Below are 15,616 nucleotides of genomic sequence, written 5' to 3' on the forward strand. Positions count from 1 at the left end.
ACAACAGCGACTTGTCGATAAACTTTTCGGTCCTAAGTTTGAAAATAAAATTTTTGTTTATATAGACGATATAATCATCATATCGGCCACTTTTGAAGAACATGTTGAACTCCTGAGTGAAGTTCTTAATCGTCTCAAGCAAGCGAATTTGACAGTAAACTTGGATAAATGTCATTTCTTTCGAAATTCTATAAAGTACTTAAGATATGTTGTTGACGGTCATGGTCTGAAAACTGATCCTGATAAAATTTCGTGTATGGTAAATTTTCCTCGCCCGAATACCACTACGCAAATCAAAAGATTCATCGGAATGTGTTCTTGGTACCGAAGTTTCATTAGAGATTTTTCCACCTTAATATCTCCAATTAACGATTTGATAAAGGGTAAAAGAAAACGTCAAGCTATCGAATGGACCCCTCAAGCCGAGGAGGCATTTCTTAAGATAAAAGAAGCTTTGGTAGCTTCGCCGATACTAACCTCCCCTGATTTCGATCGTCCTTTCACCATTAGTCGTATTCATGAGTCCAGTGAAGTATGTCTTATATCAATTAGTGAAGAAAACTTGGATAATTGGTATCGTAATATGCGTCTGAAAATCAAAAATGAACCTCAGAAATATCCACAGTGGAAGGTTGAAGATGACATTCTTTATAAACTTGTTCCATCTAATGTTCCGGTTCAGTCAAATATTTCCGAGTGGAAAACCGTCATACCAAATAACAAGCGCAGTGAAATAATAAGAACATTTCACGATCCTCCAACCTGCGGACACCTAGGTTTTTATAAAACGTTCGCCAGAATCAGTGAACTTTATTATTGGCCTAAAATGAGGTTCGATATCCTTAAGTTCATTCGTCAGTGTAAAATTTGTGGAGCTCAAAAAGTTTATAACAAACCCGGACTAGGATTGATGGGAAATGAGAAAAATGTAAATTTTCCATGGCAAGTCATTGCTTTGGATTTAATGGGTCCATTTCCCAGATCTAAACGGGGCAATACATTCTTGCTGGTTATAGCGGATTGGTTCACTAAATATGTTGTACTGCATCCTATGCGAAAAGCGACAGCTGAGAATATAGTTAAATTTTTAGAATCCGACGTGTTTCTGAAGTTTGGAATTCCACAATTCATTATTTCGGATAACGGTGCTCAATTTGCCGGCCGCACTATGAAGAAATTGGTTGAATCTTATAAAGTCCAGAAGATTTGGTATCTTCTTCATGTGCCGTCTCCTTCACGAAGGTTGGCGACTAATAAGGCAATCTTAACTTTTGAAGCTGCTGCCCGAAATAGTTCAGCTGTTGTTTTTCCAGACCAAGTTCTTAAATTCTTCAACCAGGAATCTCTTCTGCGTCCAGGGCCCCTTTTGCTGTTAATTTTACCTTGAATTATCAGTTGTAATAATTCGTACTTGCTTCCACGCATTATGTGTCCAAAGTACTCAAATTTTCTTTTCTTGATGTTATGAAGAAGTTCTGTTTGAGCATTCATTCTGCGCAACACCTCCTCATTCCGTAAGATTTGGTATACCGCCGTTTATTCACCTCAATGCGATTTCGTGGAAAGAACGAATCGAACAGTAGGGACAACTATTCGCTGTTACATCGAAGGCTTATCATTGCGACTGGGACAAAGATATTAAAAAAATTGCATTTGCTTTAAACACCGCCAAACATGAAGTGACAGGGTATACCCCGGCTTATTTGAATTTTGGACGAAACGTTCCTACCAGTGGCGATTATTATGGACAAATAAAGTCTACTGACGGTATTCAATTGCTACCTGAAAATAGGGATATTTATGCTGAAAATATTGAACCGTTAGCTAGCATTTTCCATGATATCAAAAAAAGACTTCATAAAGCTTATGATAGAAACGCCCGGATTTATAATTTGCGTCGAAAACAATATTCTTTCAATGTAGGAGAGAAGGTTTGGCGTCGAAACAAAGTTTTATCGGACGCTACAAAGAAATTTTCGTCGAAGTTAGCATCCAAATATGTGTTGCGTAGAGTACATAAGAAAGCTTCGAGTTTGTGTTATTATTTGGAAGATTTAAATGGGTTGCATGATGGTAAATGGCATATTAAAGACATGAAACCTTATTTCGGCTCTAATTCCGATGTTTCCGTTTCGTGATTTTTTTTGAATTTATTGAATTTGAACTATCGTTTGCATTTTGTTTTTCGTTTATTATGCAAAATACCCTCCCTCATCGTAAAAGGATGACAACTGATCGCGATCAGGATTTGTCTATTAACTCCCCCAACATCTTAGGTAGGTTTAGCTGTAGGTTAAGCGAATAGGTTATGATAGGATAAGATATAGGCTAGCTTGAATAGAAATAGGTTAGAAAAGGACAAAAATAGGTTAGACTAGGACAGAAATAGGTTAGAATAGGACAAAAACAGGTTAGAATAGGGCAGAAATAGGTTAAAATAGGACAAAAATAGGTAAGAATAGGACAAAAATAGCTTAGAATAGGTTGAGTTAGGATAGTCAAAATAGATTTAGGTAGAATAGGTTACCGTAGGTTAGTTAGAGTAGGAATAGAGTCAAACAAACTAGTTAGACTGATAGTGATAATAAGGCGTTAGGATTATTTAGGTTAGTTGTCAATATTATCGTTTAGATTATAAGTAGTCTAGTTGGTTGAGTACATATTTTAAAGTACGTTTTTCTAAAATATTCATCATAGACGAATCATTCTTGTCGATAATTAGTCAAAAAAAAAAATTGCATTTCAAAGACAATTTTTTTTTTTGGTTCGGAGAGGGGTGGTGTAGCATTACAAAATTATAATCAGGTATTGAAAGAATGAATTTGATGAATTAATTCCTCCAGCATTGTGTTTAGTATATTCTACCATCTGTACAAGGAAACGCAAATCATTTGTAATCCATAAACTGGTATTATAGTTTCCTATGTGTGATTTAATATTGGGGAGATGTTTGTTTGGAGATGGCATGTGTATTCGAGATTGCATAAAAAACTTATCGCGAAGCGTACGGATTTCTTGAAGAATTCAGTCAGATGCTATATGAAGACTAACGTCCACGATCATGATCTCGAAAGAGGATTTGTTTCCGAATAAAAACTAGTGATCTTACTGTATAGTCACATATCGATTAAAAATTAGATTTCGTGCTTTAAGAACCCTTTTTAAAAGGTTAGTTTAACGATCATTTGTTGGATTTTTACTGAATTCTTTTGAATCGTTCATCAGGGTTCTTTCACTGGGTGTAATTTTGTTCATCCAAGAAAAAATTCTCGATTTCGCTGCCGTACTGCCGTCTCGCCAAATATTGGAATCAACAATTGCTGTGAAAACCGAAGCCATCACCATCCCCAAGTTGACATCTCCACCAACCCTTAAGTAAGAACTCAGTGAGTGCCGATACTGTTCTGAACATCAGGAAAATAAATAAGTACCTGGATTTTAATTATGAATATTTTCTTCATCATCCACCTTTAACATCTTCTTATTTGTCATTTGTGGTTTTATTAGTTTGCCATGAATTCAATCTTTTAAACGGAACTAAAACTAATTGGCGCCCTCCCAAAATTTGTTGAAGAAAAGAACCTCACACCCATCAATGTTCTCCGGCGAACAGCTGCCGTTCGCAGTGTAACTATTATAATTTTCATTTATTCTTTGAAATAAAATTCGTCAAAGTGAAAAGTACGTTACAAAATCTTGGAAAATTCAATGTCATGTCACCAGAGTCACATGTTACTCGATGGGGAATCCATGCCGTTTTTTAAGAAACCAAGTTTTTAGCTCTTATAATATGAGAATATTTCATTTTAATTATTTATTTATTTATTTATTTATTTATTTATTCATTATTATATACTCAAAATTCTTTGGTTTCCTGGTTAAGACATTGAAAATGAAATTCATGAAGTAGATAGTAGTGCTCCGTATAATTAGGGTGAAAATAAAAAATAACGATTCTGTACTTATATATAGGAACCTACATGAATTTCTGCATATACATCAGAGTCGTTAAATCTATTCAGGGACATTCTTTCTATAGTTTTCATTTCCTCAGGAAAAACGTGTATACCATCTACAACGTGAATGTAAATGATGAAAAAGAATTCTCTAGAAACTATTAATTTTGAAATATTGTTTGGAGCAGCGAGATTTTAAACAAACTTAAGAATTGAAATACTGATGCGCTTCAATACTTGCTTAATCAGATAGTTAATATCTGTATCGATAACTTATACTTTTCAATTGTTGATATTTTATCATTTCATAATATCAGAAACGTTTGAAAAAATAAACAGTAATATAGTATATTCTTTCTGTAAGAAAAATACTCTGGACAATTATCATTTAAATTCGCATATGTTTCATAAACTCATAATTATATAAAACACTCTATAATTTTAGGTATTTTTAGTGTAAGGCTCAAGTATCACAAAATAACAAAATATTTTATGTTCTTTTTAGGTATCATAAATAATGGATTGAACACATTGAGTAAAATATCGCAGGAATTTGGACAGGTTGAAAAACAATCTCTTATGAATTCGCCAACGTTTCGGAACTATTTTGTTCTTTTCTCAAGGCTCATCATTCAACTAATAAAAGTAACACTTTAAAATTGGTCATAGGAAGTTAAGGATAAATCAACAAACAGTCCGACGTGTGACAGTTGAATTGAACGAATGTAATACGTTGATTCCATAGAAATTTCAAGTCACAGCAATCTAATATCGAATCAGACGACGGAACGGGCAATTGGGTGGTGGGGTGCTAGGGAGGGATGGTAGAGGGGCTATATAACAGCGGAGTAGATGTACAAAGTATTCAGTTAAGAATGTGCTTCGTGCTGCAAATATTGTGTTGTGGTTTACATTTTTTAACTTTGATACTATCGAATTTTATCGTTTTATACTTAAATATTTTTTTCATTGTGGAAGACGAGATGGACAGAAAGAAGATCTTGAGAATGGGATTGGAAAAATTGAAGTCTAAACAAATTGACTCGAGGAGATCAGTTCAAATCAGGAATTTTCTGAAGTCAAATGTAGGAGAACGAAAAAGAGGAAAAGTTCCGCAGAAAAAATCCGACACTCACGCTGCAAGAAGAGAAGGTAATCAAGATGAACATAGCCAAAAAGTCGTGAAGAAAATAAATTCCGATGTTGGAGAAAAAAAGCAGTATGTGTCGAACGGAAATCTGAGAAAACGCTTGACGAGGTCTTTCATTCTGAAGGAGATTCTGAATATGACATCTATTAGAAGAAAGGAAAATCCTAATATCAAACTTTTCAATGTGAATGACTACATTGAGATTTTTAGGAAGAAGGAGAAACCTATAAAATGAAAACTTTTGTAGGATTTGTAACTCCAGCCCGCGCTCTATATTCAAAATGAAATATTAACTTCGAAAAAAATTGAAAATTTTTAGATGTAGAGAAAAGACAACAGTACTGTTTTAAATACTATGCGTAAAAGACTGAACGCTCCTTGACCTGCGATCAAGAAATAGAAAATTCATAATATTGGAGTGCAAGTCTGATATTTGAATTAACAGCATATTCTTAATGAAACATTAATTTTGAAAACAAATAAAAATTGATAGGGGATCATAAAAGTTAACAGTTAGTACTGTTTCAAGTACTATGCCAAAATATGCGAAAAAAATCCACTGAACGCTTCTTGACCTGCAATGAAGCAATAGGTTATGTATGAATTCAGAGTGCAAGTCTGATATAATGAATCATTTATGATATAGAGTGTATTCTAAATGAAACATTAGGTTTGAAAAAAAATTAAAAATTGTTAGGTGTACTCAAAAGACAACGTTAGGTCCCGTTCCAAGTACGGTATAAAAAAAATTAAAACTTCAAAATATGACCAGATATACTAATTATCAGTAAAAATTAAGTAGGAGGATATCAAATAAGTGAGCCTTCGAATAAGGGCGATAAATAAACGAAATCAACTCAGATATATGAAAACCAACAACTGTTGATTTGTTTGTCCACTTTTATATCAATGTGTATTATGTTCCTGAATTAATTTCGTTTGTTTTGAGTTATTTCATCCTCTCATTTATTGAGACATTGGTTCACTATAACCAGGATAATTTCCAATCCTGCTTTTTTTGTCATTCAAGAACATTGTTTCAGGGATTCATCTACTATTTATATCCTACAGATATTTGGAAAAATTTGCTCTTTTCAGTTTCACTAGTTATAATGGCGTCATAGATCTAACGCTACGCTACGCACGGTAATTTTTTATATTGTTTTCTCATTATTCCATATGCCAGCTTCAGTACTCTCGCGAATATTACTATTCCAGTTTCAACCTCAAGAAAAAGGCTACTGCAACCAAAATTTTTCGTTATTTTCTCTAATAAATTTCAGCAATCCATTTTAAGAAATTCATGACGGAAGAAAGTAACTTTTTTATTCGGTTTTTCGAAGTTTTCCATGAGCTATATGGATGTGTAGAGGATGTTTCATTAAAATGAATCAATTTCAAAAGAAATTACCTGAGCCTGAAACAAAGAACAGTTTACATTGACGAATATAATTGACAGATAGAATAGAAGCCAACGTTCATACTTAATTATCGAAATCTCATTTCTCTTGACAAATACAAAGGGGATTTATCTGTGAAAAAAACCAGAACAATATCATGGAAACCAAAAAAGTGCCATACCTGATCTACGGGACTACTATTTCTTAATAAGCAAAAAAAACCCTATTCAAAACCATTGACGTATTGAAGTATACAGTAAAATATTTGTTACTTTGACTAGGTGACAGGTACAGAATAACACAGGTACAGTATAACCAATACAATAAACCATCCCTCAACGTTTCCGCCCGCAACGGACCGATTTGGTCATAATTACTACCTGCGAAAACAAGGAATTGTATAGCATGAACATTGAAGTAATTTGAAATAAGATATTTGATTGTTGATGCATTTTTCGGAAATATTGCAATTAATTATCGATTTATGTTCGAACCCCAGCATATCAAAATAGAACTTTTTTCTATAAAACGGCCTTTTCAAAATCATTTTGAATATTTTCGATAGCCGGATCAGCATAGAAATCATAAAATATCTAATCTAAACAGCAAATGAAGTTGGACGGCCAAAAACTTGCATAAGTTTGACTATGTCTAATTTCGACATTATTTTGGCGATATTTTATTTTCACTTTACTGAATGTCACTTGCATTGGTTATTTTTTTTTTAATATCTTCTTTTCGTACTGGGCGTGAATATAATTTCCGATTTTCGTCTTAAATTTTGGAGATAGTGAGGCCTTACAAATGTTTTAGTGTGACTTTCGGACTAATATCAAGTTATTTCCGTATAATTCCTCATTTTGAAAACGATAGCAGAATATTCCGTATCCAGGAATACCTTGTCAATTTTGTGCATAGTAAGCATAGGATGGATCATAATTCGACTAAAATAGAGGTTTTCATTTAAACAAATTTTTTTCGATGAAAGTACGAAACGAAAGAATTTTTCTGTGGATATGCTGTTAAAAATACATTATGACTTCGACAACAATTCCTGAATGTTGCACCATTCTATCGTTAAAGCATACTGAAAGCTGGAAATCTTGGAAAATTCAATGTCATGTCACCAGAGTCACATGTTACTCGATGGGGAATCCATGCCGTTTTTTAAGAAACCAAGTTTTTAGCTCTTATAATATGAGAATATTTCATTTTAATTATTTATTTATTTATTTATTTATTCATTATTATATACTCAAAATTTTTCGGTTTCCCGGTTAAGACATTGAAAATGAAATTCATGAAGTAGATAGTAGTGCTCCGTATAATTAGGGTGAAAATAAAAAATAACGATTCTGTACTTATATATAGGAACCTACATGGATTTCTGCATAAACCTCAGAGTCGTTAAATCTATTCAGGGACATTCTTTCTATAGTTTTTATTTCCTCAGGAAAAACGTGTATACCATCTACAACGTGAATGTAAATGATGAAAAAGAATTCTCTAGAAATTATTAATTTTGAAATATTGTTTGGAGCAGCGAGACTTGAAACAAACTTAAGAATTGAAACACTAATGCGCTTCAATACTTGCTAATCCAGATAGTTATTATCTGTATCAATAACTTATACTGCAAATATTGTGTTGTGGTTTACATTTTTTAACTTTGATACTATCGAATTTTATCGTTTCATACTTAAATATTTTTTTCATTGTGGAAGACGAGATGGACAGAAAGAAGATCTTGAGAATGGGATTGGAAAAATTGAAGTCTAAACAAATTGACTCGAGGAGATCAGTTCAAATCAGGAATTTTCTGAAGTCACATGTAGGAGAACGAAAAAGAGGAAAAGTTCCGCAGAAAAAATCCGACACTCACGCTGCAAGAAGAGAAGGTAATCAAGATGAACATAGCCAAAAAGTCGTGAAGAAAATAAATTCCGATGTTGGAGAAAAAAAGCAGTATGTGTCGAACGGAAATCTGAGAAAACGCTTGACGAGGTCTTTCATTCTGAAGGAGATTCTGAATATGACATACATTAGAAGAAAAGAAGATCCTAATATCAAACTTTTCAATGTGAATGACTACATTGAGATTTTTAGGAAGAAGGAGAAACCTATAAAATGAAAACTTTTGTAGGATTTGTAACTCCAGCCCGCGCTCTATATTCAAAATGAAATATTAACTTCGAAAAAAAATTGAAAATTGTTAGATGTAGAGAAAAGACAACAGTACTGTTTTAAATACTATGCGTAAAAGACTGAACGCTCCTTGACCTGCGATCAAGAAATAGAAAATTCATAATATTGGAGTGCAAGTCTGATATTTGAATTAACAGAATATTCTTAATGAAACATTAATTTTGAAAACAAATAAAAATTGATAGGGGATCATAAAAGTTAACAGTTAGTACTGTTTCAAGTACTATGCCAAAATATGCGAAAAAAAATCCACTGAACGCTTCTTGACCTGCAATGAAGCAATAGGTTATGTATGAATTCAGAGTGCAAGTCTGATATAATGAATCATTTATGATATAGAGTGTATTCTAAATGAAACATTAAGTTTGAAAAAAAATTAAAAATTGTTAGGTGTACTCAAAAGACAACGTTAGGTCCCGTTCCAAGTACGGTATAAAAAAAATTAAAACTTCAAAATATGACCAGATATACTAATTATCAGTAAAAATTAAGTAGGAGGATATCAAATAAGTGAGCCTTCGAATGAGGGCGATAAATAAACGAAATCAACTCAGATATATGAAAACCAACAACTGTTGATTTGTTTGTCCACTTTTATATCAATGTGTATTATGTTCCTGAATTAATTTCGTTTGTTTTTAGTTATTTCATCCTCTCATTTATTGAGACATTGGTTCACTATAACCAGGATAATTTCCAATCCTGCTTTTTTTGTCATTCAAGAACATTGTTTTAGGGATTCATCTACTATTTATATCCTACAGATATTTGGAAAAATTTGCTCTTTTCAGTTTCACTAGTTATAATGGCGTCATAGATCTAACGCTACGCTACGCACCGTAATTTTTTATATTGTTTTCTCATTATTCCATATGCCAGCTTCAGTACTCTCGCGAATATTATTATTCCAGTTTCAACCTCAAGAAAAAGGCTACTGCAACCAAAATTTTTCGTTATTTTCTCTAATAAATTTCAGCAATCCATTTTAAGAAATTCATGACGGAAGAAAGTAACTTTTTTATTCGGTTTTTCGAAGTTTTCCATGAGCTATATGGATGTGTAGAGGATGTTTCATTAAAATGAATTAATTTCAAAAGAAATTACCTGAGCCTGAAACAAAGAACAGTTTACATTGACGAATATAATAGACAGATAGAATAGAAGTCAACGTTCATACTTAATTATCGAAATATCATTTCTCTTGACAAATACAAAGGGGATTTATCTGTGAAAAAAACCAGAACAATATCATGGAAACCAAAAAAGTGCCATACCTGATGTCGCCGACTGAGGCGCAACGATATTTTAGTGGACTTGTATGAAAGAAAAACGAATTTGACAAATCGAATATTGGCCAATTCCACCTACCTTTTAACAGCTGAATTTGTAGATCTCGCTGGGTAGTTTGGCTTGGCAGATCAGATTCACTGATTTTCTTGTTTGTGAAGACACAACAATGAGAATTGATGAGAATAATTAAGATTCGCTCGATCGAAATTTTCACTCTTCGGTTCAACAACATTCCAAGCATATGTCTTCTTTCTTCGCACCAGGTATCATATGAAAATTGGCCAACACACATGCGCGAAAAATTGAATGAACCGCGAAGTACGTACACTACACGCAACAAACACTTTAATTTGGAAGGAAAACAGAAAATAAATGAGGCGTTACAATAGTTCAATTGTAACAATAACAAAAATATATTGTATGAGAAAAAATTAGAAAGCAACCCATACATAAACAAAAAATGATGCCCGAACATTCCGCCCACCTAAAATAGAATTATTTTATATACATGATTATGATTGTCCTGGGAGAGGACATAATTTGACCAACGGTCTTTGCAGAATACCGCTAGAAGTGCGACCAGTAGCCACTCGTGCTATACCGTCCTTACCCAGATGAACATCAACCACGCGAGCTGTACGCCAACGTCGAGGAGGTTGCTGTTCATCCTTGATCAATACAAGTTGTCCTATAGATAACTGAGAATCGGCTGGTGTAAACCATTTTGTTCGTTGTTGCAAAGTATTTAGGTATTCAACATGCCACCGTTTCCAAAAATCCTGATGTAACCGAGTTAGCAGTTGCCATCTGGATAATCTGTTCATGGATAAATTGGATAGATCAGGTTCAGGAAGGTCGGAAAGAGGAGCGAGGGTAAGAAAATGACCTGGAGTGAGCACAGATAGGTCATTTGGATCTGTACTCAAAGGACAAAGTGGCCGTGAATTTAATACCGCTTCTATTTGAACGAACACAGTATACAACTCTTCGTAGGTAAGCACCTGATCACCAACTAACTTGTAGAGATGCGTTTTAACGGATTTGATTCCGATTTCCCACAACCCTCCGAAATGAGGAGCTGAAGGAGGATTAAAATCCCAATCCATCTTCTCAGCTTCTGCGGCGTACTTCATATTATTGAGAAGTTCTCGTTGAGCACCTTTGAAATTAGTACCACCGTCACTAAATAACCTATTGCATCTACCTCTGCGAGCAATAAAACGTTTCAGAGCAGCCAGAAAGGCTTCACTAGACAAATCTGAAACGAGTTCCAGATGCAGTGCTTTTGTCGTGAAACACACAAAAAGACAGAGATATGCCTTGAGAACCTTTGCACCTCTACCTCTGGACATGGTAATGCGAAATGGACCGCCAAAATCGACACCCACACATTGAAAAGGCTTCAATTGATTAACGCGACAAGATGGAAGATTGCCCATCATCGGTTGTAAGGGTTTTGGATTAGAACGAAAGCACGTTAAGCATTTTGAAGTAACTCTTCGAATATGCTTTCTTGCAGATAAAATCCAAACCTGCCGAGAGAGAAGGAATTGTAATGTTTGTGAACCTGGATGAAGATATAATTGATGGAAATGCCTGATGAGCAGATCAGTGAATTTATTGTTACCTGGCAATAACGCTGGATGTTTATGATCATATTGAAGGCCAGAAAACGATAATCGACCACCCACACGCAAAATATCATCATTTCCGATGAAGAGATTCAGTTTCTGAAGATATTTCATTGTGATAGGACGATTTGATCGAAGATTTTGAATTTCCTCACCAAAAACTCTTTGCTGAACGCATTTAATGAGAAAGTTGAGAGATTGTTTTCTTTCCACGGATAGGATGCTACCGACTCTTTTAGATAAAGGAGTTCTAAGATTGAAAATGAAACGATGTAAATATATTACAACTTGGTTGAGTTTAGAGAAGGAAGAATATTTAGCTATGAGCTCGTCAAATATATCAGATGAAGTGAAGGTACTCAGAACAACCTGACGCTCTTCATCAGTTGGAATTTCTTTGATTGGTGGACCACAAGTCTTCTCAATCGGATCCATAGACTGAAGCCATGGAGGTCCCGCCCACCATAAGGAATGGTCTAACAAACCGGAAGGAGACAAACCCCGTGATGCACAATCTGCTGGATTATCTTGGGATTTAACATAACCCCATCTATCTGGAGGAACCAATTCTTGGATTTGTGCAGTACGATTACTCACGAAACTTTTCCAGCGGTAAGGAGATGATCTAATCCAATGAAGTACTACGGTTGAGTCTGACCAAGCGAATACCTCATCCACCTTTAATGAACCTTCATAAGATTTTATTACAATAGAAAGCAATTTTGCAAGGAGGAGCGCTGCACATAGCTCCAACTTTGGTAGAGTCATGCGTTTGATAGGTGAGACTTTTGACTTTGCACAAATGAAAGAAACATTTATTGTACCATCAACATTTAAAAATCGGAAATATATGACAGCGGCATACCCCTTTTCGCTGCTATCCCCAAATCCATGAACTTCACATTTAGAAAATGATTGCGTGAATATTCTGCGCGGTATTCGCAGAGTGGACAGAATGTGCAACTCTGATTTGCACTGACTCCAGCGATTCAATATATCCGTAGGAGGAACGTCGTCCCACTGTAGACCGAGTGTCCAGAGATGTTGAATTAGATGTTTGACAAAGAAAGTGAATGGAGTTAGAAAACCGATAGGATCAAAAATATGTGCCAAATCCGACAGAATGGTCCGCTTTGTAACTGGTTTTTCGTTAATATCGATAGAATACGAGAAATGATCTCCAGATGGAAACCACCTTAATCCAAGAATTTTCAAAACCGAATTATCATCGAAATTCAACGACTGTTGATGTCGATGATCTGGTGGCAAATGATTTATTAGCTCTGGAATATTACTGGACCATTTTCTCAACTCAAAGCCGCCTCGCCTCAATAAAGAAATTAACTGTTCCTGTAAACCTCGAGCTCCCTCCAAGGTATCACTACCCGATAAAATATCATCAACATACGATTCCGATTGAAGAACCGTTGCTGCTAAAGGAAAGTCTATCTCTTCATTTGAAGCCAACTGCTTGAGTACTCGAAGGGCAAGATAAGGAGATGAACCAACACCATACGTAACAGTGTTCAATTCGTATACTTGAACCGGATCAGAAACCGAAAATCTGAACAAAATTCGTTGAAACCGTCTATGAGAAGGGTGAACCAGAATCTGCCTATACATTTGTTTTATATCTGCGGTTAAAACAACATTATGAAACCGAAATTTCAACAGAAGAACCATCACATCTTTCTGAAGCTTCGGACCTGTCAAAAGAATTTCATTGAGAGAAACGTTTCCCGAAACCTTCGCAGAAGAGTCAAAGACCACTCTGAGTTTTGTGGAAGGACTATTTGGGTTGAAAACAGCATGATGTGGCATATAATATTCATCAACAGAAGGACAAGCTTCAGGAAGTAACGTCATATGACCACAATCAAGATAATCGTGCATGAACTTGTTGTACTCGCAATGAAACTCGGGAGAATTTTTGAATCTACGCTCTAGTGAAAATAGACGACGTAACGCCATGGAGTAGGTATCTCCGAAGGAACTGGAAATCGCTTCTTTGAAAGGTAACATAACCATAAAACGACCAGTAGAATCTCGAGAGTGACTTTCGACAAATATTTGCTCACATAGAGCATCTTCTGCCGAAGACTGTTCGAAGTTAGGAATTTCTTCGATTTCCCAAAATCGCTTGAGAGTTGCATCAATCGAAGAATTAGTTGTGAGATGAAAAGAGTTAATTTTTGTTGATGGGCTAGAAGTATTTCCCATAAGTATCCAACCGAATATGGTTTCTAACGCCGAAGGTTGAAATAGGTTTCCTTGTAAACGACCTGATTTCAGAATTAAAGGAAAAATAGCTGCTCCCACAAGCATATCTATAGAACCAGGAGAATGAAATGATGGGTCAGCCAAATTAATATTCGAAATAGAGTCCCATTTATGATAGGGTACAAAACTGTTGGGCATATTAGAGCAAATTTTTGGTAATACCACAGCTTCGATGGTATAAGACGGATTTATAGATCCAACAGGACGAATCGTACAGGTAACGGAATCAGAAACAGATGATGATGTCTCACCCAAGCCAAAAATACAAAGTGGAGTTTTGAAACATTTAAGACCTAACCGTTTGACGCATTTCTGTGCAATTATATTCGTCTGGGATCCTGGATCCAAGAGAATGCGAATGGTTTGATATTGTCCTCGAGCATCTAAGATTTCAACTCTAGCAGTAGCTAATAAAACCGTAGACGGTGAAACAGAGGTGTTTGTTAAAACTTGAGGACCATATGAAGTGGAAGGAGATGAACTATAATTGACAGAATCATTAATGTTAGAAGATGAATCAATTGGTTTCAAATGTAACAATGTGTGATGATTCTTATGGCAATGGCGACAAGTTGACTTTGACGAACAATCTGATACTCTATGTCCCGAATGAAGGCAGTTAATACACCAGTTTTTATCTTTAACTATCTGTAACCTAGTTGAAGGAGATTTTTCCATAAAAGAAGAGCATTTATAAATTGTATGTTTATCGTTACAATAGCTACATGACAATTTGTTCATTGAATTCGATTGAGTGAAAAATGCTGAGCTTTTCTTATGAGGCTTATCATTTTGTTTCGATGTTAAATGCGCGCGTTGTGAAACTGCAAGCGTTAATGACTCTAGAGAGATGCACTGATTTTTAAGAAATTTAGTAAGAGCACGATAAGAAGGAATTTCTGTGGAACATTCCTGCAGTTCGAACCTCTTAATTGTAGCTGTATCTAATTTCTGCAAAAGTGAATGAAATAAAACGAAGTCCCATTGTTCAATGGGTAATTCAATATTCTTCAAACATGCTAAATTTTCAGAAAAAATAGCTAATAAATTTCTAAGACCATCTACTGACTCATTATTAAGTTTAGGTGCATTGCATATTTCCTGCCAAAATGAATTTGCTAGAAGCCTCTTATTTTGATACCTTTCAGTTAATGTTTCGAAAGCTGAATGATAATTTTCACTCGTTAATTGAAATCCCTTTAGAAGATTTCGCGTTGCAGGAGATAATGAACCGAGTAAATATTGGAATTTATCAATATCTGACAATGTGGCATTCTTGTGAATAAGACTATTGAAAATATCGAGAAACGTAGGCCAGTTTGTATAATTTCCATCAAATGTTGGTAAGGAAATTTTCAGAAGTTTGACATTTGGCGTTGTCGATGTTGTATCATTATTCGAAGCAGTTTCATCGGAAAATATGTTCGTATAAACAGTCTTAACAGTGAAGAAATTCTCCATGAAACTTGTTCTTATTGTTTTTTCAGCAGCCATATCCGGATTTTCGGTAGTTGACATTATCGAGATTATTGAATTATGCATTGTTTTGAATTCTTCGAAAATGTCATCTAAATTTGAACATCGTAATTTAAATCGAACATGCAAACTCTCATCAGTCACAGCCACATGAGCGAGTGCGAGAATTTCCTCAATCTCATCTACCTGCAGCTGACGAATCGCTTTTGCCTGCTTCAACTTATTACT

The 15,616-nt window shown here is 34.9% G+C and overlaps 2 protein-coding genes across 2 annotated transcripts; both read right to left on the reverse strand.

Annotated features, from left to right (window-relative positions):
- Window positions 1-10,513: 10,513 nt before the first annotated feature.
- LOC123320956 lies at window positions 10,514-11,353 on the reverse strand. Its single transcript, XM_044908454.1, has one exon. The coding sequence runs from the start codon at window positions 11,351-11,353 to the stop codon at window positions 10,514-10,516; it is 840 nt and encodes a 279-aa protein (XP_044764389.1).
- A 309-nt stretch (window positions 11,354-11,662) lies between these two features.
- Window positions 11,663-12,502, reverse strand: LOC123320150. Its single transcript, XM_044907351.1, has 2 exons — window positions 11,977-12,502; window positions 11,663-11,813 (listed from the first exon to the last, which is right to left on the reverse strand). Exons 1-2 carry the CDS (start codon window positions 12,398-12,400, stop codon window positions 11,743-11,745), a joined length of 495 nt encoding a protein of 164 aa, XP_044763286.1. The 5' UTR covers window positions 12,401-12,502; the 3' UTR covers window positions 11,663-11,742.
- Window positions 12,503-15,616: the final 3,114 nt, after the last annotated feature.

This window comes from Coccinella septempunctata, chromosome 9, assembly GCF_907165205.1.
Source record: "Coccinella septempunctata chromosome 9, icCocSept1.1, whole genome shotgun sequence".
Classification (NCBI taxonomy): Eukaryota; Metazoa; Arthropoda; class Insecta; order Coleoptera; family Coccinellidae; genus Coccinella; species Coccinella septempunctata.